The sequence below is a fragment of the Gambusia affinis genome, linkage group LG03 (assembly GCF_019740435.1).
Source record: "Gambusia affinis linkage group LG03, SWU_Gaff_1.0, whole genome shotgun sequence".
NCBI lineage: Eukaryota > Metazoa > Chordata > Actinopteri > Cyprinodontiformes > Poeciliidae > Gambusia > Gambusia affinis.
Window position 1 is genome coordinate 13,410,968 of NC_057870.1, and position 27,989 is coordinate 13,438,956.

The 27,989-nt window shown below is 37.6% G+C and overlaps 1 protein-coding gene across 10 annotated transcripts; it reads right to left on the reverse strand.

Annotated features, from left to right (window-relative positions):
* Positions 1-40: 40 nt before the first annotated feature.
* On the reverse strand, positions 41-27,989 carry LOC122828148 (AP2-associated protein kinase 1-like). 10 transcript variants are annotated; one of them, XM_044111448.1, is made up of 19 exons: positions 27,920-27,989; positions 19,489-19,607; positions 19,014-19,122; positions 18,451-18,593; positions 18,187-18,308; positions 18,019-18,100; positions 17,363-17,495; positions 17,141-17,244; positions 16,847-16,926; positions 16,210-16,373; positions 15,717-15,898; positions 14,683-14,865; positions 13,753-13,940; positions 13,292-13,482; positions 13,151-13,219; positions 9,072-9,173; positions 7,826-7,987; positions 7,423-7,509; positions 41-2,231 (listed from the first exon to the last, which is right to left on the reverse strand). In XM_044111448.1, the coding sequence occupies exons 2-19, from the start codon at positions 19,543-19,545 to the stop codon at positions 1,432-1,434; spliced, it is 2,958 nt and encodes a 985-aa protein (XP_043967383.1). In that variant the 5' UTR covers positions 19,546-19,607; positions 27,920-27,989; the 3' UTR covers positions 41-1,431. The 10 variants fall into 10 exon arrangements, with proteins under 10 accessions (XP_043967383.1, XP_043967384.1, XP_043967380.1 ...); XM_044111449.1 differs by lacking the exon at positions 27,920-27,989 and adding an exon at positions 24,432-24,488; XM_044111445.1 differs by lacking the exon at positions 27,920-27,989 and adding an exon at positions 23,639-24,425 and having other exon boundaries at positions 9,105-9,173.

Sequence of the window (27,989 nt, forward strand, 5' to 3'; positions counted from 1 at the left end):
GAAGGCATAAACCATCAAAAGAAAAGCAATGTGTGCAGAATATCATTTACATTCATTTAATATTTTTGTTTATGACATTTTTAAAGGCAGGCTGTGCAGCATAACAGGTATTCTGAGTGCTTTTTTTTTATTGTCCAGGAGGATTTTCTGCTCTTCCTTCAGAGGTTAGGTGTACAGCACTCAAAACTCATTGTACAGCTGACAAAACACATTCTTACAGAACCCTAACTCCGCATCATTTACTTTGTACAATCTTCATGTGTTTAGGCTGGGTGAGACTGTATGGGGAGAACTTCAAACAGAGAAACACAAGTTAACCTTTGGGTTGAAACAGCATGGATTCCCTCTCCATAAAAGTGCCCTGGTGGGAAACAATTAGTGTAAAAGATTGTATAAACTAGAAAAACCACAAAATATTTTCAAACAGAGAAGGATATAAATTAAATGACACGTCATCATTCAGGCACTATTCAAGTTCTCACACAACACTTGTTACAATCCCTGGCAGGAATCACAAAGATTAAGTGCTGAAGACAGTCAAACATTTTCACATCAGTTTTACAGACTTGCATGTGTCAGTTTGTGCACATTTTGGAAGTAAGAGATTTGTTTCATATAGTGTTGCAATATGATGTTATGCACCAAAGACAGTAGTAGTATTTGGTGCTGAAAGCAAGTGCAATCAAATGTGAAAGCAGCTTTATGATGGGCAAAACATGTTTCATGCAGCAGGTGAATCTACACGAATAATATTTTGAAAATGTTTTTTTTTTTGGGGGGGGCCTACAGAAAGATTTTTGTGATCTGCTTCACTGAATTACATCAAGAGATTTTATGTCAAAACATAAAAAAAATGGAAATGTCTGTTTTAATTATTTCCAGCATCCACTTCATTAACAAGTCAAGTAAGATTAAAAAAGCCCTCAAAACAGATATTTAGATGGTTTGAACATTCTCTAATGATGCAATCTGTTTTTAACTACCTGTTAAGCTTCTGTGAAATTATGATGCTGAATAGTTTCCCTCCGACAACCACTGTATGGGGTGCTAACAGATCACAGTTTTACAGTCGATCTCAAATGTGCAGAAAAGAATTTTGCAAAAGCTTCTGCACAAACTCCCTCACAACCTGAGGTAGACAGGAAAAAAATCAAATGGTTGACCCAACATTGTTTTTAGTGTAGATGCACACTGGGATGGAAGGGTCGGGGAAGGAAAACTCGCACTACCTGATCTCATTTTAGCAAGTAGAAGATGAGATCAGTTCAAGGCCTGCAGTCCAGCTGCAGCGCTGGTGACAGCATGCAGTAAAGCCAGTTGCAGTTTGCATAATTAATGGGAGCAAATCTCTGCTACATTGCTATCTCAATGTAGCAATGTTTGCAATGTATATTGCAATGTTGTCAACGTTAGCAATGTAGCAAAAAGTGTTCAGGGCTTTTCTTGCGGTGCTTTGAGGTGAAAGGGTGCAGATACGAACGGGTCTACAGCATTAACTTCTGACCATGACTGTAGCGGTCCGACAGCTGGCGTGCTCAAACCAGGAGCTGCTACCGGCTGCTCAGCTGCGGATCCTTCGAAGTGTCGGGAATATTTGGCCAGAGCTTGAGGGCGGAACGGTTGCTGAGCTACCTGTCCCAGCACTCCTTGATCAGAGGTTAAAGTCTGACCCCCAGCTGCTTGGGGGTATGAGGTCTTCGGGAGCGCAGCCAAGACCTCCTTTCTTTTCCCAAAGGGAGCCTGAGAGAACACATCGAGCTGATGCTGAGCTACAAAAGGGGCACGTGGAAATGGAGCATTGGCAAAAACATCAGCGGAGTCCTCTTGCGAAGTTGGGAAGGGGGCTTTGGAGAAGACATCTGGAGTGACACCTGTCTCTGCTACATTCCAGGAATTATTCTGAGCAAAGGCGCTTGACCTCAATTGACGGAAGGCGGCAGGTGGTTGTGCTGGTGCTGTGTTGAGGGGCACGGATGAATGGGGAGCTACCAGATGTCCATGCTCTTCTTCATCTTCAGAGTCCATCAGTAGAGGTCTAGAGCCACTGCAGTCTTGAACAGCAACAATACTCTCGACTGTTCTTCCCTCCTGCTCCTCTTTAAGTTCAGCCTTCTCCACATCTTCATCACTGGAGTGCTCACAGCCCTCATTATTTGGATCATTTTCTTCAACCTCTTCAGCCTCCTGTCCCTCTTCTAGCATAGTGTAGCCATTACTCTCCACTTCAACCTCTACACAACAAAGACACAAAAGAAGGAAAAAAAGACATTACATATTACAAACACCACCAGAAAGTAGCAAGCCGAACATTTTGTCAACCACACCATCAGCCTTCAGAGTTACTTCACACCTGTGACCAACAAACCCTCTCTACACATCTGTCAATTACGGATCAAAAGGACGGAACGATGACGAACCAGCACAAGACTACAAAATAAACTCTACTATGAGGAACAAGCCACATAGGACAGTCAAGTTTAGCAACTATGCTATCAAAAATCTTGTTTCCACAATTTAGCTGCAGCTGTCGCAATCTAACCCTTCTAAACCATGTCGGGGATAAAGCAGTATTTTGAAATTTTTGTAAGAATTATTTAAAATGTGAGGAGTTTAGATGGAGTTAGCAAATCTGTGGAAACAAGTGAGGAAAATAGTCACAGATAAGCTGAAAATAGGGACAGACAGGTTAGAACAGATTAGTGGAGGGAGGGGAGTCTTACCTCAGAGGTGTTGGCAGAAGGTGTTAGCTGGTAGTTCTCGCAGAGATGTTAGTTGAAGCCATTAAAAATAAAGTATCTGTTTTGTTATTTTTTTACTAGTCAGTGATCTATTTTATAATGCTCCCATTGCTTTCTAATGCAACACATTTGTACTGATCACAGCCCAAGTTACTGAGCTGTGATAAATAACACAGCCCAATGATGCTATTTTTAAAAATTGTTATTATTAAAGACCCCATAAATTTTGGGACCTTTTTTCTGGACCACAATTTACTACACATGTAATATTTTAGTGAAATAAAGTAATTTTTGAAGGAAACAATTTTTACATTTGCAATATTGAAAGAAATCCATACAGCTTGTTTTTATTTTTTTATTTTCTTAAATACACTTATCAAACGTAGATTTGGGTGCAGTCAGGTCTGTTCTTGAGAACAAGTCGTTAGTTATTTCAGGTCCTATTTACTATGAAATTAAAAGGAAATCAAAAAGCATTAATTTTAAAGAATGTGTACTTTGTATTGTTCATAATTTCTATTTTCAGATTTCAATATGTTCAGCAGTTTCTTTCTCCGTTTACAAAACAAAACAAAACAAACAAACAAAAAAAAACAGTCTCTGGAGATTTAGTGGCAGGCTACATTTTTAACATTCTTAAATTGTAGTCAGGGGGCCACACATAATCGCCACAAATTTCCCCTGGACCCCTCTGTTTTAAAGCATTATACGGCACCAGGAAAAGATATCTTAGTATTTTGAAAAAGATTCACTATAAAAACTCATGATACAGCTACCATGTGATGAAAAAAATATCAACAGATTTGTAGCAGCTAATGTAATTATGGCCCAGGACAATAATTTTGCTCATTTTATAGATAATATATTATGGTAGTAACTTGCCAAAAGTATATTACTAATAGTGACTTATTAACCAGGCTGTAGTCCTTTTCAACATGGAGAGTAAATGAACAATACATTATTCAATTCTTTGTTCCTTTTTCATCTAACCCTGAACACACAATCATTTTTCTGAATTCCAGCACACTCCACCAAGTAACGTAACTAAGACATATAGTAATATTCCTACATATAAAATATGAATTTAAAGTACATAAAAATATAGATTAAGATTTATCTATAAGTTCTTAATCTATAAGCATAGATTAAGATTTCTTAAATCTTAAATAAGCTTTTACAAAATTAATAATAGAGAAGAGCGTACTTTATATTACATACCTTTGATGACTGAATATGCCACATGATTATTACAATACCCATTTATGATGTACAAAAACTGCAGAAAGTGTTATTTTTAAGACATGAGGCCTTACTTATGTTTTATTACATTATTGGCTAAAGTGGTTACATTTACAGAGAATATTTTAAATACTACTGATTGGTGATAATAAAAATGATGCCATAACTTCTTAAAATTATTGGTAATGTTATTAGCTTTATTACACTTCCAATAGCTTAGTTTATTATTCAGCATTATCATAATTCCCCGTTTAAGTACTGGTTTCTACGAGGTCAAAGTTTTACAAAAACTGGGAATCAGAAATCTCAAAATTCTGATGAGTGCATGTCTAGGTCTTATAGACATCCATCCATCAAAAATGATTGAATAATACAGTTCCAAAGGGTGTTAATTACCACTGCTAATTCTTAACCACGTGACTTTCAGGGAATGAAAGGAATTAAACTTGATTTCTTAAAGAGATTTATGCATAAACCGTTAACTGTAGCAGTAATAGCAAAACAGAAGGAAATGTGCAGTTCAAGGTTAAATGCAAGGTCAAACTACGCTTAAAAATAAGCTTACAAAGTACAATGCAGTTAAACTTCCTTGACAAAATAAAAGCCATAATTCAAAGTAGAACTTGGTGGAATCTTTACATACAACAACATAAACTGCAATGATTGTCAGCAAATGTAATGCATTTTTTTTGTACAGCTGCCATTCAACTCTCTCTCATTATTTGATCAATAAAAACAGGCAGTCATGAGGAACCCAAGGTGCTCCAGAGACATCAGGAAGAACACTCCGTCATAACATCTCTTATAACGCAACACAACAATCTGCAGTCACTATAACAGTAACATATCAGTGGTACAATGGGAACAAAGTGCTAAAAATATGATCTGGGCAGCCAACTCAGAAACACACCATTTCATGTATTGAGTGCATCAACATCAAAAGCTCTGGCTGAATTATCGACACGAATGGAGGGAAATAAATAACGGAAAATCATTTACGCTTCTAAATACACTGTAATTAATATGTGTTTAATCTAAATAAATTGTTCAACATGTTAAAAGATGGGACCGCTCATATATGTTTTACCAAATCCCTATGAATATTATTCACACTATGAAATGCCTTTAAATAATATACAATAAAACAATCTAAAATCAAAAGGGCGAAAAATAGTGAAATTGAGCAGTAGGATATTTTTGCACTGAAGTTAGTCGTATAAATATGAGTAGGGAAGAAGGAATTGACTAAGAGCATGGTAGGTCATTGTTGTTAAGATGGTTGTCCCACAGAAAACAAACACTTGATGGTATCTACACTAAACCTCCTTCAGTGTTGCGATGATTACTGAAAAAGTCTGCTCACTCATACTGACCCTGAGAGCAGAACGTTACATCGCTAATAGCAGGATTACAAAATCTCATTTCACTTTGGTTCTCGTCTGTTCACATTAGTGTTAGAGGGGTTGGAAAAAATGTAAAAATTCAAATGAAAATGCACCAGTTTGATTAATACACGCGTGATGTTATGAAAAAGACTGATCAGGAGAACATCTTTGTGTCAACCTAGTCAGCCAAAGTTCAAGCATTACATGTTTTAAAAAGACAAAGATCACAACCATTATTGTTGTAGTTTTAGCATTTGTAACACCCTTTGTGTTATTCAGAAAAAGAAATCTGCATTCAACTACTTATACAGTGTATTGGAAAAGCATTTATACCACATTCTGACATGCTAAAACCATAAGTTTCTAGGTATTGTGTTGGGATTTTATGTGATAAACCAGCACAAAATAGTGAACAAACATAAAGGTTCAAGTCAAACCAATCAATTTTTAAAAATGTTTCCAACAATCGAGTCCTTCACAGGATATCCATGACTCAATTTAACAGCTAAGTTACTTCTGATGCCAAGTGCCTCAATTCCTTAGTTATTAAGGAATTTCAAATTTAATTTTAAATTTACTTCAATAATTATACGACTTTGTACTGATGTATAATATAAAATCCAGCTAAAAATACACAATGGGAAAGATGCACATAGGAATAGCAGCATAGGACTGAATGGATATAAATTCCTAAGGCTATATGCTCTGTAATTCTATTGAAGCTGTTTTAACACAATGGGTTAAACTAACTAAAACAAATTCCCTTTTGTATTGCTAAAAAAAACTGGTTCAATGCAGCAGTAAATGATTGAGTGGTTCCTTAATGTCCCATCTTGTTTGATCCAGTCCAAATCTTAAAAAAAAAAAAGACTCCATCACGGTATTCATAAGGTCTACATCATTCTCAATTTCACTTCTTCAACAACCTCTTGACACGCAAGAACGTTCCTGACAGTTCTTTGAAGATTCAACCATGATAACGAACAAAAAACACCAAGGACTTGCGACCAAGCAGTGCACGCTATGACAGTCAATCACCATGGGTGTAAAAACATCAATGAGGGACATTATTGCAAGAATAAGGAAGCATGAAAAAAAAAAAAAAAAAAATGACCATGGTGAAGCCAGGACAGAAGCAGACGATATGCTCAGCCATTAACAGAAAAGGAAAAAAAAAAAAAAAACCAGCGTGGAAATGTCAACGGCCAGCAGAGATGCATGAAACCAGCTTATCACGCTGCTAGAGATGGAGTTGAGGCCAAGGAGGCACATAAACAGAATGGCTCTTCTGAACCAATCCATGCTGGCTTTTCCTCACTTCAAAAGGTTTATACAGTAAGTGCCTGTCTATCCAACACCCTTTTTATGCGTTTCATTTTGTTTTTAGGATTGCATTCTGCCCCTTCGACCTCTCCCACCCCTCTAGAGGTCGATGAGCTGATCCACCAGCAGAAGGGAGCGCGCCAAGTTGGGGATGCTGGACTCTGAACTGCCACTGTTGCTGTGAGTGTGACCACCTGAAAAAATGTGCCAGAAAGAAGGAGAGGAGACAGAGATGGACATGGAGGAGCCAAGGGAGGTTTTGAAAGACAAGCAAAAGAAAGAGTCAATAAAAGGGGATCGTATGAAGAAAATGATGAGTAAGGACATGAGGATGAGGATGGAGGAAAATGATGGCAGAGCAGAAAGGACAAAAAAATGTATGAACAGAGGCAGAGAGAGAAAGAAGCAAAGAATAAGCTGGGGTCATGTTTATACAGCTGCATCATCATAGGTGAGTGTAAGGACTTTCCGCTCTAATATGAAGAGAGTCTCAAGATGAATTATACAGAGTCAATACACCTTTGAATCGGGAAACAAGGGCAGTTTAACATTCAGGATGAAGGAAAGAAAAGAGGTAAGGTGAGAGTTTGATGAGCGGTGGGGTGGGGGCCTTGATGTGACAAACACACCATGATGATCACTATTACAAGTTGGAGTGAGTTAACTAGGGATCAGCTCATTCATCTTTGCGGTCTTACCAGGTGTGAGTGAAATCCTTGAATTTCCTTACAACTTACCTTGATTTGAGTTTTTGGGAATGAGCACAGGAATGGGGTCAAACTCTTCATCATTGCCCTTTTTCCCACCAGACAAGAGGAAAGAGTCTGTGGTGAAGGAAGAACAAGTGAGGCAGAAAAGGAAGGAGGAAATTGTTAATTCAGAGGGGGAAGACAAGCCAGGAAAAAAAGTAGTGTGTATGGAAATAAAAAAAAAAAAAGAGACAGATGATGTAGAAGTCAGTCTTAGAATCAAAGCTTCACAGCTTTGAGAACGTCAAAAAAGAAGCCCAGGTTCCTGAGGTTATTATCCACTCTGTTATCTATGACACATACCTAAGTTAATGCTTTCTTTGCTTTTGAGGTATTTACGTGACCGGCTCACACACCCAGCACACACTCAGTTGCAAAACTAAGGGCTTACCAGCAGCCTGACTGGGTTGCAGATCCTCCAGACAGGATCCGGAGCCACAGCCAGGAGGGCCAGAGGAGAAGGAGGAAGAGAGTGCTGAAACAGGGTGGCTTCCAGCAGAAGAATGAGTTAGCAAATCACAGCCCAGCAGAGATGCCTCCCCAGTGAAAGAATCTGAAGCATAGCCAAAGGACCACAGGAAAGTAAACATGTTAGAATAGCAAAGGAAGATGCAGTATGTTATTAAAGCAAGCTCACATAACAACAAAATAGAGAGCAACACAACAGAAATTAGTTAAAAAAAAAAAAAAATCATGTTCGCTTTGACTAAATATTGAATGCTGATTTTTTTAGATTTGAGGAAACAAGGTATAAATAACTCAAAAGTAAAGATGAACAAATCAGGTTAATTTTTGGTCCTCGTTTTAGTGAGTTTTGCAGATTAAATTGTTCTTTAAGGACAATTCGAAGAACATCATTCAAACATGTTTTAGCCTTCCTGCAGTCATTGATGATTTAATAGCTACATTAGCAGCTGAAGGGATTTGGCATCTTCTATTAGGTCTTAGCATGGTTAGCAAGGCTGGGAATTCCCAAAGAAGCAGTTTGTGTTTATCCCAAGAGAAAACAGGTCCTTAGCTCAACTCTGAATACGTTCCAAAAGGCCATCATCATTTTCTAAAAGTTCAGTCTGCAACAGAAGTAGACTAATCCAAACAATAAAACAGAGTAACTTTGCAGCCTTCCTGTAATCTGCTACATGACCAGTCAGCATTCATCAGCAGAAAAAAAAGCTTCTTCAATTTTGTTTCTTTTAACTTCACTTTTAAGGATCTCCCTCATACTGAAGATAGCAAACCCAGTAACAACTTCCACACTAAAAATGTTGCTGTCAGCAAGACCTATTTGTGTTCAATCCTCAGAAAAAGATTGGTTTTTTTGAGTCTCTGACTCACTGAGACTCACCGATCAGGCTAAATAGGCACATTTTCATCATCAGCCAATATCTCAGTGTATCTCTACTAAAAACAGCATTAAAAAAAATTCTAAGATTCACACTTAAAATTTGATCCATGTCATACTGCCACACTAAAGCACCCATCCTGTCCAAAGCCCAGAGCCAAACATCACTGCTAACAGGATCTGTGACAACATTTCCCAACAACTTCCTAATCTTATATCCTGACTAAAAATCAGCCTTGGATAATTCAATCTCACAAGTTATAGTTATTTTTCATCTGTGGTCCAGAATGCTGACCTGGCATGCTGGCAGCAATACGATCTGGCTGACCTGAATGGCGCTGAGGCTGAGGAGCTTCCAAACCAGGAATCAAGGAATCCACACACACCTCAGCCTTTGCTACACCAACACAGAAAAAAAACATGGTTGTTAGTAATAGACATGAAAACATAAATGTAGTTGGGTACAAACTGATGGCCTTATTTCCTTTGAAACCCATAGTTGAAGCTAAGAACACATTCAAATCTCAGTAGCCTAAGATGTGAAATTTGGAGGAAATGCATGGGGACAGAAGCAGACCATAATTTATTTATTTTTTTGGCAAAAGTACTAAAGGAGCCACAGAAAAGGGTAAAATGTCAGGAAGTAGCAGAGAAAACTCAGTGGACTTCAGTCTCTGTAACACTTTCTAAATGTGTGAGAGACAGAAAATAGGGCCTGGTGAGGGAGCAGAGACAGCTGTAAAGACAGAAAAGGCTACGGCTGGGTGGGGAAATTCCAGTAAGTTCAAAACCAGTTGGAAAGTTAATGCAACATGATATATGTAGGGGCCTGTTACCAGTTATGATGCATATTGGAGTATTAAATATTTTCTATTATAATGTTGCATTGCTTTAGACTGTGTTAAAGTAATGCCAAACTGAAGACATTACACATTTATAGATAACTAAGAGATGACAAGCAATAACATTTTTTTTAATTTTCAACTCTGAGACAAAACTAAAGTTGCAGCAATCTCAAGACATTGCGTACTGTAAGCCACAAAACCCAGTTAGTCCTTTAATTCACTGAAGCATAATCCTATCCTGAAACGTCTCCAGAAAATAACAAAAAAGAAAAACTTACCAAAATTATTGGCAAACTTAAAAATCTTACTGTAAGCAAAGCATTTTCACATTTATGCTTCACTTTTTCAAGTGGATCTCAGTATCTAATTACTTTTCAATTAGTTGTCCAGTATTTTCTGTTTCCCTGGAGTATCGGTATGACAAAAACCCACCTCCCTTTAGCTTCTTCTGTCAAAGCGAGGAGAAGATGGCAATCCATTAAATACATACGAGATGTTCTGAAATCGACTGAGTAATAGCAGTCCTACAAAACATGTTTGTATCTACAGTTGGAACAAAATCTAAACAGCTAAAGTCCAGTGACACCGACTTAGTCCATGGGCATGAGGTGGCTCCGAGATGCTGTTTGAGGGAGTTGGCTGACTGGATCAGGACCCGCTTTATGGGAAGAAACCAGTCTCAGGCAGTTTTATCAAATTCGGATCCAAAACAGCTGGACATTAAAGTACAGTTTGCATAAAGAGAGTTTTTCCTGATTTAACTGAAGCTCTCAGCTGTGCTCATATGACTAAAATAACACTTAATGCAAATAGGAAGCATTTCATTCATGTCTCCATATGTGACAGTCCCGGCGTGGCTCATTTATACTAATCAACAGCACAGCTGAGAACAAACAACCAGCTGGCTCTGTATGGGACGGGTGGATTCTTGGTGAGTAAATTTATTTAAATGTTAGTACCAGTAAGTACAGAGCGCCACAAAATTTGGATTTTCAAAAAGTCTGGATAATATTTAAGACAACCATTAGTCTTAATTGAAAACTTAGTCCGCAGTGGAAACATTAGTGCACAGTAGTAAAAAAAAACTTTTTTTTTTTTTACATGGTCTCTTAATTGATTTAGTTCAACTCAACATTGCAACACAACAGTTAGTAGTGCTGTCCATTCAAATGGCTAAATAATGCTATGCTGAAAAAATGAGGGCACCAAATCTCTCCAAACCTTGTAAGAACATGTTTCTGCACGATTCCATTATATTAAATAATTAAATCCTAGTAATGACACTTTAATACAAGAATCTGCAGTAAAATTTGTTAAGATGGCTTGCCATGTCACATACAATGGTTTTAAATCGAGTGAAACATCTGTTATCAGGACAACACAAACCGAAGTGTGGTGCAATCCATGCACAAAACCACCAATCAGTAGCTGCGGCTCATACTTACAAGTAAAGTGCTATGAGTCAAAATGGGGTGTGGAAGAGACCTTAACACAAGGAATGTGTTGACTCAGGAAATGACACAGCAGATGTGACTTTTTCCTGCCCTGACTATGAGGAAAAAAGACCAAAATGTATCAAAAGGTTTACACAAATCTTTGATTTGTAAAAAATAAAGGTGCTGGAAATTATAATGTGACAATAAAAAAATAAAAAAAATCTATTTTTTGTATATTAACAAGTGCTCCATCAAACTATTCAGAGAATTTCTGCCTCATCTGCAAATGTTAAGACTCTGACTGGTATCTGAGTAAAGGTTAGTGTGAATCTAACAGATGAGTCATGAAGGGTGTGAAAGATTAAACACATCCGCTTTGCAAATTACTTTGAACGGCACTTGCACAAAGTAGTTCAAACATACAAAAAACGATTACTGCCCAAAGGTTAGTCTAAGGAAAGCCTCACATCATCACTTTAACATGACAGTATAATTAACTTTCACTTGTTCTTCGAGGTTCTGGTAAGCCCTCTTCGTGCAGTAAAGCAATCCAATTAACAAAAGGGAATTTGTCCTGCGCGTTGCCATGCAACAGTGAAAGCGCAGAGCTGCATGTCAGATGCCATCTAGCTGTATCTAAGGTGTCTATTCATGGACATGGACAAGAAGCCACTGTGAGACTGTGAGCTACGTCCACATGATAGCACGGTGTGCAAACTTCACTGCTCCTGTTTTGGTGTGGGCAGTTTATGTTAGTTTATCTTGTTAAGTAGAATGATTAGAAGAAAGGAAAACATAATTGGAATTAATTTAATAAGGGGGAAAAAAATGTTGCATTATGTTTTATTTAGGGCTGATATAAAATGACCTGGTAGGATAATTTCAACCACTTTATAATTAGCTCCAGGGAAAGATTTAAAACAGACAGAGAAGCTAATAATGCTAATTCCACAGCTAATACATATGCTGTCATTCTAATGGAATAAGAGCAGCAGAATATTTTTCTTTAACAGGGAGTGGTGCATTAAGTCATTATTTACCTCCAAGGAAAATACATAAATATACATAAAATGGACATTACAGGCAAGGAGGCTCCTGCTAATAAAAACAACCAAATCTGCTAATTTGTCAAATCATGCAGAACTTAAAATAAAGCTTCAGAGCTCCTAATAGAGTCCATCTCCTAAAAAATATTCAACTAAGATTGTTTTGCCACCAAAGCTCGTCAAGAAATGGCAGCGAGGAGGCTTAAGTGTTTCGGCAAATACAATGAAGTGGAAACTTTTGCTGGAATGTTATGAAGAACCAGGATTGGCCATCGTCTTCTCTAATTAAGCTCCATGCAGAACGTTTTAAGAGTCTCACAACTTTGCATAAACAATGCCATAAATAAAAAGTGGAATCCAAACATACTCTAAGAGCACCTTTATATAATTGGTGTATACATCACCAATTTGGTGATGGATACAGGTGTCACAGTGAACACAGTGTCACAAGGCAAAGGTGATCACCAAGTAACTCAGGGTTTATAATATTGAGATCTGGGTCAATTCCAAGGAAGGCCCCAAGCTTTGATTCCACTAAAAACCTGTTCAGTTTTCAAAAATGTGGTGCATTTCTAGATAATTTGAAGTCTACATATCAATTCATTTTGAATAAAAAAACAACAGTCCAACATTGGAGTAACAGTAAAGTCTGTAAAAAACAATGTTTCTGGCATTCTTAAAACTTTACACCACACTGTACAATATTTACATCCAAAAGTCGGAAGGAATCAAAGATTTGACACTTTCTGATTTTGCCTTTAGAAACAAGAAACCAAACAGTACAGTGAGCAGAACTAGAGTCTTATATTAAAAAATAAAACTGTGGGAGAACAAATGACTGAAAGTCGCAACTAAATGAGTATGTATCCAACTGTCATAAAAAAACACAAAGCATATGAGCAACAAAAATGCTACACATCACCTCTGGCAAAACCACTTAATACTGCTGGAGATACAGACCCATTCACAGTAAAATCTCAAAGAAAACATTTGGGTAACATAATAAAGTAATTGGACAGCTTAGAGAAGAATACCGTTACGTGTTACCTGGAAAAGCCCCGAGCTCTGGAATGAGACTTTCACTGGAGGTGAGGTCTATTTCACCAGGCTGAGCAGCTGTGCAGAAACAATACAGTGTTTAAGATCAATGACAACCAGTGGATGTACATGCTGCAGTACAAAACGTACACTCAGATAGCTTTGCAAAGTCTTTGTTGAGCAGTTCCTCTGCAGTTAGCTTGGAGAAGTTATCATCTCCAAAGGGGTTCCAGCCAGGCTGAGCATTTGGTGCAGCGAGCGCTGATGGAGCGTCACCACCTGGATGATACACATTCTGCTGGGACGAACAGGGGGAGCCAGAAGGAGTAGTGCTGGCTGATCTGGAACACAAACATGTTTAAATACATGAGGCCAAACAGGCAAAGTGAAACTGAATAGAAGGTGTAGAGTGTTTGTGTGTGCCACTCACTAAGTGAGCTTAAAGACTGAATTAACTGGTGCTACTGAAGCCCAATTCTGTAAAAAGGAACATTTATCTTACTGTTGCGTTCTGCCGTATGAATGAACTCCCTCTGGCCTCCCAGACTCGCTCTACGCTATGAAAAGAACTCTTTCTTCCTGGATTGCTGAAAAGAGTTTATTCTGCTTACTTGGACTTGTTGAGGCTGGCCTCAGCTGCGGCTGCCTGGAGCAGCTGGGTGGATTTGCTGACTGGGACTCCAAAGATGGTACTGTGGGTGACATCGCTCAGGATTCGTCTGTGGCCGCTTTTTGGGGCCATCTTTGGTGATGAAGGAGGTGTCAAAGAGCCAGCTTTGTGCATCTCTCTGCCTGGAGTCTGCAATGAGAAGCAAATGACACAGAAGGTCAGGTTCAAAAAGGCAACACAAACACAAAATTTTTCATCGACTTGGAAAGCAAAACAGAATCTAACCCCAAACATAAAACAAGGCTAGAGGAAAAATAAGGCAAGTATTATTGGAGGAAAAAAAAAAAATCTAATCAAAGAAACCATGCTGTGAAATTAAATCACTTCTGGGGAGAAGAAGTAGTTGCTTACTTTCAGTTAATTAAATGAATAAATAAAGACCAAAAAAGCCACGTGTCGGAAAATAATTCTGTTTTTCAAACTTTTGTACGTTTTACTTTCATTTGTTTTTCTTCCAATTTATTGTCACTGCACTAATTTTTTTGCTCAGTTTTTCAGCTGTAAATGCATTACAAAAAAACTTTTCAGAAAAAACAATGCACATTTATGAATTGAAAAACAAGGTGTAATGTAAAAAATTAATTGGAATGTTAATTAATTAATAAAAAATAAGAGAAAAAAGTTAACTGAAAGTAAACTCAGGAGAACTTATGATTTATAGACAATCCATGATGAGAAAAACGCTAGAAAAGAAAGCATACAATTTCTCTGCGACTTAAACATTTCTGTACATTCACTGCCCAAGACGAGGAAGAAAACAGAAAAAAAATATATCGTGATGTGATTCGTTAAGAGATGACCTCATAATAATAATAATCAGCCCCGACCCGAAGAGCTGCAAACAGCAGCAGGAGTTCGATGTTACCACAACCTCTGGGGCAGCTGTAGGAGCAATGACTGCAGACTCAGGAATGGGAGCAAGATGAGTTGCGGCTGGTTCGTGGACTACATGCTGCTGCTGAAGTTGCAGAGCGGAAACTGGGGAAACGGGTTTAGCTTTGGACTGCAGCAGAGCAGATGCATGGGAGGGTGTTTGGTGTTGGTGCTGCAGGTTCTGTGGTCGATTGGAATAACCACACAACCAATTATGAGAAAGGCGTACTGTCATACCATTGGTTATTACTTGTGAAAAAACAAAGGGAAATTCCAGTTTTACATCGTGGAAGGTTATTAATAACTAACCAACATCACACTGAAATATAAATAGACCACTCCGTTTCCATGGGTTTAAATATTAAGTGTAATTAAAACCAGTTTTATTCGAGCCATGATGCCATAACTGGTAGAACTAATTTTAATCACCAATTACTTTGAGTGATCCTCTCTGTATAACATCATTAATTTAAAATTATGAAGGCTTACACTATTTGTTTTCGACATTCACTTATTCCGTGCGGCTGCACAATATGAGTAAAATGTCATAAATGTTACAATAGTGATATGAGTTGGGATAAGCATATAAATACTAAACTATGCCAATGTCTTTCTAATTAGGGTTCCTGCAAATACGGACAAAGCAAATTCCAGCTACTGGAAAACAATGCATCTTTGATTTCCATTTTACCAAAGAGGTTTTTGAATAAGCTGTATTTCTCTATATTTATGTTTGGCAATGAAACATCTTATTTCCCTTGTGAAACATTTTCTGCTGCAATGAACTACAAGCATTACCAAAGGTACCACTGTCATGGTAACATTTAATTAGCTACCACTTATTTCAGTTCAAACAGCTCTTTGCAATTCTAATATTGCACATATTGATATTGTGATAACACTTTATTTTAGCTGGTAATGACTTATATATTATATAATATGTCATATTTACACAGTTGTGATTAAAAGTTGTTCCAGGGGATACGATCCAGTCAAACTGAATTTTCATTCAGGCAGTGGGAGGATTCCTACCTGCTGATTATTTTTAGGGATTAGGAAGGGAGAGGCCTGCTGTGTCTTCATGAGGCCCTGCTGATGTGTTGGAGGCTGTGGCTGCTTGTTGCTCGTCTGCGTTAGTTGATGAGAAGCCTGTACAGCTGGAGCTTGCTGTGCAGGTTGAACAGCAGCTGCGGCTGCAGCATTGATTCCTACCGCTTGTATGGACAAAAATAATAATGATAATAATGTAAAAACAAAACAACTAGATCATTCATCTTGACTTGAGACATTTTGCACAACTACTTAAACTTCCTTTGTGTGTTTATTAGCAGGCTGTGCCCCAAAGAGACTCTTTATATTTTTCTCAATGTTGAAAAAACTGATGACAAAAAGAGCTGCTTTAAGTAAGAATACAATTGTCTAAATTTAATATCTTTAATACATCAGATCCAACAAAGTCAGATGCATTTTGAACTAACACTATTAAACAGTAGTCTAACCAACAATACAACAAAGCAGATTATACCAAAAGCAGGCGGTGTTCCTGTCGCCACATTAGGCCTCTTGCGTGGGGTGAGAGCTGGTTGGATGGGAAGAATGCCTGATAAAGGCTGCGACTGTGGCTGGCCAGCTTTGGGTCGCTGTCGAGGTGCAATAGAGGTTTCTGTAGTTGGAACTGGGTCGGTTAGCCTAGAAGAAAAAAAAAAAAAGGGGAAACAGAGAGAAAATTCCTTATTCCTTGTCTTTTTTCTCAGCTGCGTGGTGTTGAATAGAACACCTTGTGATATGCTTCACGATACATGTCGAACAAAAACATAATGAGCTCAACTCTCGCCTTACAGAAAAGTAGAAGGGATGTGCTGCAAATCTTTTCAGTTTTAGTTGTAACTAAACTTATACAGAAATAATCACACTGTACAGCTTTCAAATAAAAGTATTTGCAAAAGCCTGTCAGTGTGCTGCTCACAGACACAGCTGAGTGTGTCGACTGTATCACCACAGCTCAACAAAAGCTGAAATAGAAACATATTAATCAATGACAAGTGGATCACATCTGTTGTGAGAATTCAAGGAAGGAAGACACACGTTAGAAAAAAAAGTACATAGAGCTCCTAAAGGTTCACCATAATAATTCAAAGTATTTTATTTTGTCTCCCACTCACCTGGCTTTGGTTTGACTCTTTTTGGCCACTGCTTCACTGGCTCGGATAGGCTCAGGAAGTTTTGAAGGAATTGGGGAATTCTATAAAAGAAAGACAATAAAATACAATTAAAGTCAATATCACTACCAGAAAATAACAACTGCGTTATGATATGTCTGTGTGTTATTTATTGTTACTGGCCAGGCTCAATCAATACTGTTCATAATTTGTGCTTAATAAAAATTATTAGAGAAAAATAAGCAAAGTTATAAAGCGATTTATCTTTCACTTCATACTTCTGTCATGCTGACTTACGTGCAGATTTGGGACAGGACACTCCTGCCGGGCCAGTTTGAAGGCAAAGTAGGACACTTGGTAAATATCTGGTCTCTTGTCAGGATCGGGTTCCAGCATGTATCCTGAGATGTTCACAAACAGGGTACACTAACTTTCAGTAAAGCACATGAACATTCTGGCTAATACACGTTTGAAGAGTTTAGGACATAATTTATCAGGGTGAAACATGAGGTTACTTACTGATGAGACAATGCATTTCCTGGGAGTAACGAGAATTGTCTGGGATAGTGAAGGTACCATCACAGATAGCCACTTGGCTCTCACCAAAAGGAAGCGTAAAGAAGCAGAGCTTATAGAGCAGACAACCCAAAGCCTAAAAAATAAGACATTTTACTAGAAAGGCAGCAACATTCAACCTAATACATGAATCGGAAGCTTTTCCCTTGATTTTATCAGCAAAAACCTTTTGTCCCTTATTTATTTAATGCATAAAAACTAATAACTCCTCCAACTTGGGGTCTTTAACAGCATCAACCGATAACAAAAAATCTGTGAAAGTATGGGAATGTTTAGTTTGAAGGTTTGTTGAGGACAATTTTTCATTAATTAGTTTTCTGTTTAATTAATTCATAACCTCTGTCTCAATCAAAAAAGTTAAAACATTTTTTCTTTTATTTTTATGTATTAAAGTTTTTACAATAATAAAGAAGAAATTGTCAACATTGTTAGGACCGTGCTAAGAAAAAAACCCCGAATATTAATATTGGCCAGACATATTTTCATGGTGTCTACTGAAAAGAAAAACAAACTTGCAGTTAATTTCCTTAATAATAATAATAATAATAATAATAATAATAATAATAATAATAATAATTTAAAAAATACTAAATTCTTACCCAAATATCTGCTTTTGTTGTGATGACTTTTCCACCATAAAGGTTGACCATCTCTGGAGCACGGTATGACAGGGTGGTGTATCTAAGGGGGAAGAAAACACAAAAACTAGCTTTTGGACGCCGGTAAAGCAGACAGAAGGTATTTATTGAACTTGGAAAGATAGATACTTTTTAATTTCCTCTTCTATGACTGCAACCCCTTCAGTCTGTGGGTTTTGGAAATGATTTGTGGCACTTCCAAAATCACAGAGCACATAGTGCCCCTGATCATGCAGGAGAATATTTTCCACCTACATGTGGAAAAAAAAAAAAAAAGACAATGAAATGATTTTAAAAATGTGAAATGTGATAAAGAACTTTAAGCAAAAAGTGCAGCTAACAAACAGATAGCGGCAAGTAGCAAAGGCATATAAACAAATTAGTCAAGCTTGCCTTGAGGTCTCGATGGATGATGGGAGTTTTGCACTGATGAAGCCGAGCGACGGCCTCACATGTGTCACAAAAGATCCTCAACACCTCAGCTTCACTGAAGCCGGTCTGTAATCGTTGGTTCATCAGGTTAACCACCTGCCCACCTACAAAAGAAACAGGCCAATAAGAGCTTTGCTACATAAATTGAAATAACACACATTACCTTTCTGGTCATTATAAATACACATCTTATGAAATAGCTTACATTTCTCACTTTGTCACATCTTTGAAGTTTATAATAACTTTTTGTTCAAATGTAGGGGCAAAACTTTGTTCTACAACTTCTGCTACAGATAGTAATTTTTTATTGAATAAATAAAAAAGAAAACTCTAAACTCTGATCCTCTGTGTTTTAAAAACCACATGTAAATATCTAAATTGCTTTATGAAAAACAGCACAGTTAAGCACTGAATGAATAAACAGCTCTACTGACATGGCTCATATCAGATACCATGAGCCCCTGAAGGAAATTGACCTTGCAGTTAAACAGAAGCAGAAAGTGATGCAGGTTGGGCAGATTTACCTCGGCAGAAGTCCATTAGGATCAAGACTTCCCACACGTCTCCAGCTCCCACAGCTGCTATACTGGAGTCCAGGAAACCAACTATGTTTTTGTTGCCTACCAAGTCTCTCTGTGTGTAAAAAAAACCCACATGCACACAAAAAAACAAAAATGACACATATACTTTTAATAGCTTTTATAATTTGCACCTAAATAGCTCATCTAGCTGTCCTAAAACCAGAAATAATCCTGATAACCATCCACCGTTAGTCATGCTGGGTGTGGCTGCAGAAACTGCATATTTTTCCCCAAGCAGCAAAGACCTCAAAGTTTGGTATTGGAGAAACAGATAAGCTTAGAAATCAAAGGTTTGGTGTGCATTTTGTGTACTGAGCAATTCAGATGTAGGGTGCTCCTCCAATAACATCTATGCAACAACTGTAAACTGTTTCAAATACTCGCTGGAGCCAAATCCTGAATGCATGTTTTTACTCACCATAATTTGTATCTCAAGTTTGCAGATCCTGAGATCATGTTCATTGTTGACATACATTCTTTTCAGAGCACAACGTTGCCCTTGGTGAGTTCGCACCAAAAACACAATCGCAAAACCTCCTGCAAATAAGAAAAGGAAGAAGATTCAAATGCAATCGACGTCTTTGGTTTTCATGTTAGTCATGATGCAAATTTATGCAACTATCTTACCTGCAAAGCAGGTAAGATAGTTGATTCAGAGACACATTTGTGTCCATGGCTTGTTGACTCTCACTGATCAAAAACAGTTGAAGACTAGTGCACAAAACGTTCCACATCTGATTTATGAATACCGGTAAATTCCAGTGTAGCAACTAACATTTGCTGATATATGCTGCTGCTGGAAACAATCGTAAGTTAAAAGCCAAAGAAATATTTGATCAATGTGTGATTGGCCTCACATAGTTAAAAAAAAACAACAACAAAAAAACAAAAAAAAAACCCTAAAATGTAGCCTCTCACAATATTAGTCTGTAACAAACCTGCAAGTAAAGTGCATTTCTGTCACATTTTGGATGGACTGGATTAGGTCTTGTTTCTGTCTGTGAGACTTCAGACACATATCAGTTTATCATGTTGATGTTGCAGAGCATCATATCAAGCCCGACTTCGTGCAGAACAGCACAAACAAAAATAATGTCGCACTTTCTCTGGTATTCCTCCAGCTGTTCCAACCAGATGCATGTCTACTTTAGTAAATGGTTCATTATCCAACAACCCCAGCTAGGCAACAATCATTTCCTGTGCAAAATTTTATACAAGAGATTTAAAGCATAGTCATAGACTAATTAAATCTCCTCAAAGCAGGTCTTAATTTTGCCATAGGGCAATTAAATGTTTTGTGCAAGTTGTCAGCTTGACATTAAACTCAAGATCAGCAGCCATCCTTCTGAGAAATCCTGAGCTCAGACACAGCTTTCCAAATACATTATCTTAGAAGCTAAGTCTTCGTTTGTAACCAGTCAGCATCTGCAATCTCTAAAGTAAATGGATGAATAAACAAACAAGCATATTCCTTGAAGTTTTGCACAGCTAACCACTGAAAGCCAGTAAGCGCAAACAGCAAAAGCAAAAAAAAAACAAGAAAAGACCAATCTGGCATAACATTCTGACTCTTTTTGCTGTTAAAACAGTCCTGACCCATTGAGACTCCTCTAGATCCCTTCCAGTTGGTCCTACAATATTAGCAGCAGCAGGCCGGCATGTAGAAAACCTTTACGATATGTCCAGCTGGTGGCAGAAATTCATCCTTGACAAGGGCTCCATCAACAAACATTCTCACAGAATTACATCCCTCAACAAATACAGATAAAAAGTGCATAAAAGAGCATGAAAGAAAGCACATAAACCACTTAAAGATAAAGGAATATTGATAGCTGTAAAGCAGAAGGGGATCAGAAGTGTTTGTTCAGCCCGTCTAACAGATGCTCAATTCAAAGGGCATCCAGGTTATTGCAATGATGAAAAGATAATTGCCATTTTTCACTTCATCTGCCAGTGGTCTTCATGTTATGCCTGATTGGTGTCATTTATATTATTGAAGTCTTCAGCTTTCACTCAAGTATGGGTATTTTAGCTCTCCGGTTCAATCTTAGACTATGCAATTCAAATCTAAGAAGGCAAAGCAGCATTAATGATAAATCGTATATATTTGCAGCACAGTTTGTGGTAGAGCCATGCCCAACACTGACTCATCCGTCTGGCATCACAAAGCCTAAGACTCTTCCACGTGACCACGCGGCCTCATGTTTCATTAGCACAGCATGAAGCTACATTTCAGCCATCTGTACTGTTACAGAAATTGTGGTAGTAAAAAGCAAGAACAACTTTAACAACCTTTTAATAGCACCACTTTGCATGGTTTAGTTTTGAGGAATGACCTGACTGTGATTGGTCTGATTTCAGTGACAGGAATTTTAACAAAAAGATGCAGAAAATTCATAAAGAGTAGCAACATCAAAAAGAGAAATTATTGTGAACTGGGCACAGTAAACGTAATAATAGGCCTGGGCCTGTATGCAGAAAGAATGATAATGCAGATAGTGGTATCTGCATTATAAGATTATTTTGGTTATTTTACCATTATTTTGATTTTATTCAGACTTCAAATGAATTAGTTTCACAAATTAGTTGGGTTACCTGTCCTAACAGGTAACCTACAATCATAGGCATGGTGTTCACAGCACAAATAAGGTTTTTTTTGGTCATTTTCCGTAGCAAATGAAAGGTGTAGGATACTTCTTTCAACCAGCTGACTGACAGTGTGCAGGTGAGGATAGGGTACCCTCTATGTTCCCTGTAGCCTGACAAAACTCTGGTGTCTCATTAGAAAAACTTTTAACTATAGAAATGTCAGAAAAGGATTTCTTTGAGGCCTTAAAAGTTAAACTTTCTTAAAACTTCTGCAAACTGGTAGCGATCCCTGACTTCATGTAACAGAAAATTCAGAATATAGTGTCCTACTTCTTGTGACACTGATTTTATTTGGTAAAGAAATTATGACAGTATCATTTTCAGTAAATGTACATTTCTCTTCTGCCTCTCTTTTGTGCTTTCAACACTTTTATGACTCACTATCTCAGGCACTATTATCTGTAGGCCTGTACAGTTGTGAGAATATCCAAAATAATAAAGGAAAAAAACATTTGCATGCAAAGTATGAGCTCATGAAACCATTAATGCATTTCAAATAATCCCTTGTGATATTAATAAAGACTGATAATGTGATGTTAATCTACTTGCACTATTTTGTGCAACTCTAGTATTTACTGACGACGTGTGAGAGAAGTTAAGAGTAATGACAGCGTAACCCCCGCTGTCTTGGCCGTCCAATCTGAGGTGCATGTTAGAAATTAGAAGGATTACAAAGCCCTCTTAAGCAACATGTAGCAAAGGTCTATGTTTACAGTAGACTGTGTGACTATTGACTAAGTACATCTACAAATAGCCACTGCCTCCTGACGTAACTGGTTGTCAGGATAATACCATTCAATCTCCTGCACAGGTACGCCAGCAAATCCATGTAAATGTGTAAAAAGGACAACTAATCTAGACAACAATTATGTATGTATGTCTTTCAAGTCCCTGATTACACATCTCCAAGTTATCAATTAAATTTTGTCACTAATAGTATGACATTCCAGTGACTACGGTCTGGGGTTTGGGATGATGCATATCATATGGGCCCTTCAATTACTATACAATTTACAAACAACATGACATGAAGAGATGCCAAAAACAGCCTCATAGATCAACTGAGGGTGAACAACTCTACGGTCTTGAAACACTAACAAGTGGATGCAGGTATATTAATGTTACCATGTGTAAAAGAGTTAACAGAAATGAATTAACATAAGGGCAAAATTCTGTGACTGAAAAATATTGAGTTAATATAAAGAAAATCTAGAAAAGCATACGACACACTGTCTGTTAAAAGCAAAGGTTATAAAACCAAACGGTGTCCAAACAGATGGGGCCTTTCTACAGGAGAGTACTGATAAATTAATCAGTCTTTTTCCATTTATTATTTAGTCACAGGCCCTCTTAGCTAACAAAGCATGGTAGATTCTCATTGCAAAGACAAACAAGCATGGAACAACATGGCATACCTTTCAAAGATTTGCTAACTATCCAATGCTTAAGACTATCATAGAAGTTGCAAGAATTTTTTGTTACCATTATTCACTTAGAAATACTAGATCTCAGCTGTTCAACAGTGGTTCCCAGTGATGTTGTAGTACACAGACAATGTTAGAATGACTATGGTTCCCTAAATCTGAGCATCAAGAAAGTGAATTTGTAAATATCACTAAAAAACTTGATTATATATTTTACAACCTCGCTGAAAATTCAATTAGGTCCTATTTCTCTCAGTTCTCAAGTACGATTTGGAAAATTATCCAGGCGAAAACAATGTAAAGATTGTTACTGTTTCACTTGTAAGTATGGCTATTCAGGCAAAAGTACCTGAGTCAACAGTTTTGACCTTTAAACAAAAAAAGGGAAGGATTGCAACCAAATCAATTTCCGAAAGATAAAGATGTCTTGCGCTAATACCTCACTTTCCCATTTCAGATAATAAAACAACAGTAGTTAAGTGACACGTAGTTCACCTTCAGCAACAATTTCCTCGACAGTCACTTGATATCTTCCGATGCTGAAGACCCGTCCAATAAAGCTCCCGCCGCCGCCAGAACCAGTGCCTCCTCCACCAGCTCCCGAACCAGGCCCAGAGCCCGCAAAGTCCCGACGAGAGTCAAAAAATTTCTTCATTTCACCCAGATGCTATCGAGAGTAGGCCGAAGTCCAAAAAATAGTTCAGAATCAAAACTACGGCGGCTGCAAGTTATAGTAGGTCCCAATCCACCGAGGAACCGGTGTTTTCCTCCTGCAGTAGCTTTTTAATAACTGAATGATAGCAGTAAGCTACCTTGAAGCTAGAAAAATAGCTGAACTAGCTTGAAATAATGCCAAATACTGTTGTCTGCAGAGCCTCTGCTAACTCATGGTTTGACCAACAGGCGGAGTCAAATGTTCAAGAAGTCATTGTTTTCTGTCTGAAGCGACACCAACACCGGCTGACTATACTAGCCTGGCTGCGAGCCTAAAAAAAAATCCCCAGTTAGCCGTTAGCTCACCTAGCTAGCTCCCGAGCTAAGCAGCTAGGTGACAGCTGTCAGTCGATAGACTGGGCAGCCAGGTAGGTCCTTGGTGGCCAGTGTAGCCTATAAAACATCTCTACTTGTGTCTTCACCACATAGTTTTAGCCAGTTCTTTAGCGGTTTTGTCTCATCCTAAAAAACAACAAAACACTGCCTATACGCGTCCGCAGCAAATTGTGGACTGCTGACCAGTTCTAGGTTAGTGACTGGGCTAAAGTGGCTACAGGCTGCTGGGGAAGCGCACCTTCTTTCCAGCTCCGGTCTTTCCCTCTGATTGGTCAAAACATCAATAACTTCCTGTTGGGCTGTTCAAGTCGTTGACTTACCGGTGACATGGGACAATACATGGGACATTAAAAATAAAAATCACAAGTCGTTACCACGACTTAATAATATCATTAGTTATTATTATCATTGATAGTGATAGTAATAGACAAAACCGATCTCATGTCGTTTCATTTCAGTCTAGGAATGAATTATAATCACATTATCACCAAAAGTTGGAGCTTTTAAGGCTGACCCCGAGGAAGCTGTACATTTCATCACGCAGCAGCTGGAAGGACCTGGAAGATTACATGGGTACAGGTGGATGTACAGAACAAATGCTTGAAAATGGTGTGCTTGCAAAAAGGTTATTTTGATTCTTGCAGCAGTAAACCTTAACGCAACTAATCTAATCTAACATGATGCAGACTGCAGACAACCTTGTAGCAAGTAAGATAACCTCACCACTGACTTTGATATTTATTGATGTTCTGCAACACAGGCCTATGACATAAACACAAACTGAAATAATTATGTAAACTGTTAGACCCTGTGCACCAAGTCATCACATCATACACAATCATGTTCCTATATGTTCACATCCCAGGGTTTCCCCCAGTGTATTATAAGCCTGGCGGCCCACCATGCTTTACTAGACTACCCGCCAGGCTAAGTGTTGATTGATTTTATTTTTTAGAAAAATTAACAATTGGGGGAGAAAAAAAATCACTTAACTTTTTTGTTTGTTTGTTTGCTTTTTGGACTTTGGGAGGAAGCCAAGCTACCTGGAGATAACCCATGCGTGGAGAAAACATGTAAACTCTATGGAGAAAGACTCCAGGCCAGAATTCAAACCCAGGACCTTCTTGTTGCAACAGAGCTACCAATTGTGCATTCATTTTGTGAAATTATGCATTATAAATCTATCCTTCTGCTGTTGTATTATTATTGTCAGTGTTCATTTGTGGGTGAATAAAAGAAACACAAATGGACACCATCTTTAAAATTAATCAAGGTTGTTTCAGAATGTTTCTCCACCAGAGGTCACTGTTTCATCATAGATTAAAAACGGTGGTGCTTCGTTTGTATGTTTCTTCTAAAACCATTAATTGGCTTCATACTTGATGCTACTGGGACGGTATAAAACATTTTTTCTCTCCTTAGGCGATTTAAAAAGGAGACTTGATTAGAGTCTAAATGTTTTTAAAAAAAATTATTTTAGATTATGTCAGTCCCACTGAAGACTCAATTGAAATACTTTTTCAGCTCAAACAAAATACACTTTTCTTATTTTTGAGGACTGGACGTTGTTTCCAAAACAATAATTCATGCTCATGTTTTCTTTTTCTGAATTGCTTAAATGTTGATGAATTTTGAAATTCATCAACATTTTCTTTCTTAAGAAAAATGCCTTTCAATTTTGATTTTATTCTCAAATCTGTTATTGATACAGTGAACACATGTATGCATTATTTCCTTACAGTGTACAGAACATTCCTTCCAACACAGCCAATGCCTTGGATTCAATCCAACTATACTGTGAAACATAATTGAACAAATATTTGAACCATTAAACATTTAAGCTGCAGAGTTGTTAAGAGCGCTTGTGATAAATCACAATGCTCTGATGTGTTCTTTCTTCTCTGATCATCTATACTGGATCTCCTCTGACCAGGAACCCTAAGGTAAACACACTTTGTTCTCATTTTGTCTGTTCTGCCCTGAGAACCAAAACAACCTTACGATTCAGCATCTGGAGTTCAGATAATCTAGAGAGGCAATGTTGAAAAGAAAAAAAAAAGTAAGGGTTATGTAAGCACATAACAACGGTGTCTAATGGTGTCTGGGAGCCGAGCTGAGTGGGAGTTGCATCATTAAAGGAGGTGAATTTTACTTTGTGGAAGAGGATATCAATAGGATACAAGCAATTTCCGTGTGACTTGATTTGACTCCACGAATTTACTCCAAAACAGTAAATCTAAAAGAATTTCAAATGCGAAAGTGTTGCTTACACCTTGTGTAATACCATGCACTACCAACTATTTTTTTTTCTCAGAGAGATTCAAGCAAGAATCACACAAATAAATATAAGAGAATATATTAATGCAAACATTTTTAAAAAGTGTTTCTTAAAATCATCCCTTGAAAAAGGCAACACATTTGAACAGTAATTAGTAGTAGATATGAAGATATATATTTTCTGTGTATTTTTTTGACATTATAACCAACAAACACAATGCATTTTGTTCAGATTTTCTATTCACAGACCAACAATTATAAAGTGGAATTAAAACGATTTGAAAAAAATCTGTATTTGACTAATATATTCTGTGTAAATAGGATGGGGGCTCTACCAACTGAGCCACCCCGCTCCCCTTTGGTCTTCTGGTTTGTGGTTAGATTAAACTAAAGTTTTATTGATTGACTACAATGATGTAGTGTTGAAAATGCTTTGGGAAGGTTTTCCAAACAGTGGAACAGCCTCTTTTATCAAAGTGACTGGCATCAAATAACAAAAAAAGAAAGACGTGAAGATTCTCTGCAAGAACATCAAGAAGAGGTTGGTTGATGTAGGAAGATGAATAGCAACATATACCAGAGGAGGCGTTCAAAACGCTTGACATCAATTAAGTGTGTGGTTGCTATAAAAACCAATAAAGATTTTTCACTAATAATTGAAAAGCACAGACAAATATAAAAGAAGAGCAATTTGTTTAACTATTTGAACTACTATTTTTACACAACAATCTCCTCTTATTTTGTCTCTTTGTGGAAATGCCAATGTCATTATGAAACTAACTCAAAAACTAAATCTGCCAAGCCAATCAACAATCCTGGCCTTAACTTTCTATTTTCTAATTTAATTCTCAAATGCTGTAAATTACTAACTGCTCCTTAGCAAACTTTCACCCAAAATGAAACCTCTTGCTTTTACATATTCTGACCTTTGTTATTCCTTGAAACCGGGAAGTTGCTCTCATTGATGTGACCTTTCTTGCCATGAAATGACCTTTCATTATCTTCTCACTGGTCTTTTAGTAAAACCATGACATGTACTGTTTGTTTGTAAGTCACATCTGTTGACAGATGTGACATATTTATAATTGTTAAGAGATTTGAGTTATATTTAGGCTAATGCAAATGCCAGCAAATACTAAAAAAATCAGAAGCTCTGTCTGACCCTTTGACCAAATTCTTCCTGTTTATAAACTCAGAACTGACGCAATACAGAATTAATAACTTGTCCATAATATGACAGGTAAGTCAACAAACATTCACATTATGATGAAATATTCCAGATCTCATTTTAAAGCAAGACACTGTAGACACGACTTATATTCAGGGGAAAAGACATGCAGACACTTTGTTTTTGGGAAATAAAGGCAATGCTTGCACCTTCTTACTATGAAGCCTCAGTATCACCCGCTCATACTCAGTGTAACGAGTGTTTGCAGCACAGGGACTTACTTCTTTCAACAGGATATGATGACAGACAGCTATTCTGTCAGCCATTGATGGCAAAGCGGCTGCTTTTGGA

Excerpts from the sequence above, each read along its gene's own strand:
- LOC122828148 (XM_044111443.1), bottom strand. The coding sequence starts at position 23,798 with ATGAAGAAATTTTTTGACTCTCGTCGGGACTTTGCGGGCTCTGGGCCT. Across the intron at positions 18,101-18,186 it reads ATAGAAGAGGAAATTAAAAA|ATACACCACCCTGTCATACC; the intron begins GTATCTATCTTT and ends CTTCCCCCTTAG. Across the intron at positions 13,941-14,682 it reads CTCCTACAGCTGCCCCAGAG|ACTCCAGGCAGAGAGATGCA; the intron begins GTTGTGGTAACA and ends TTCTCATTGCAG.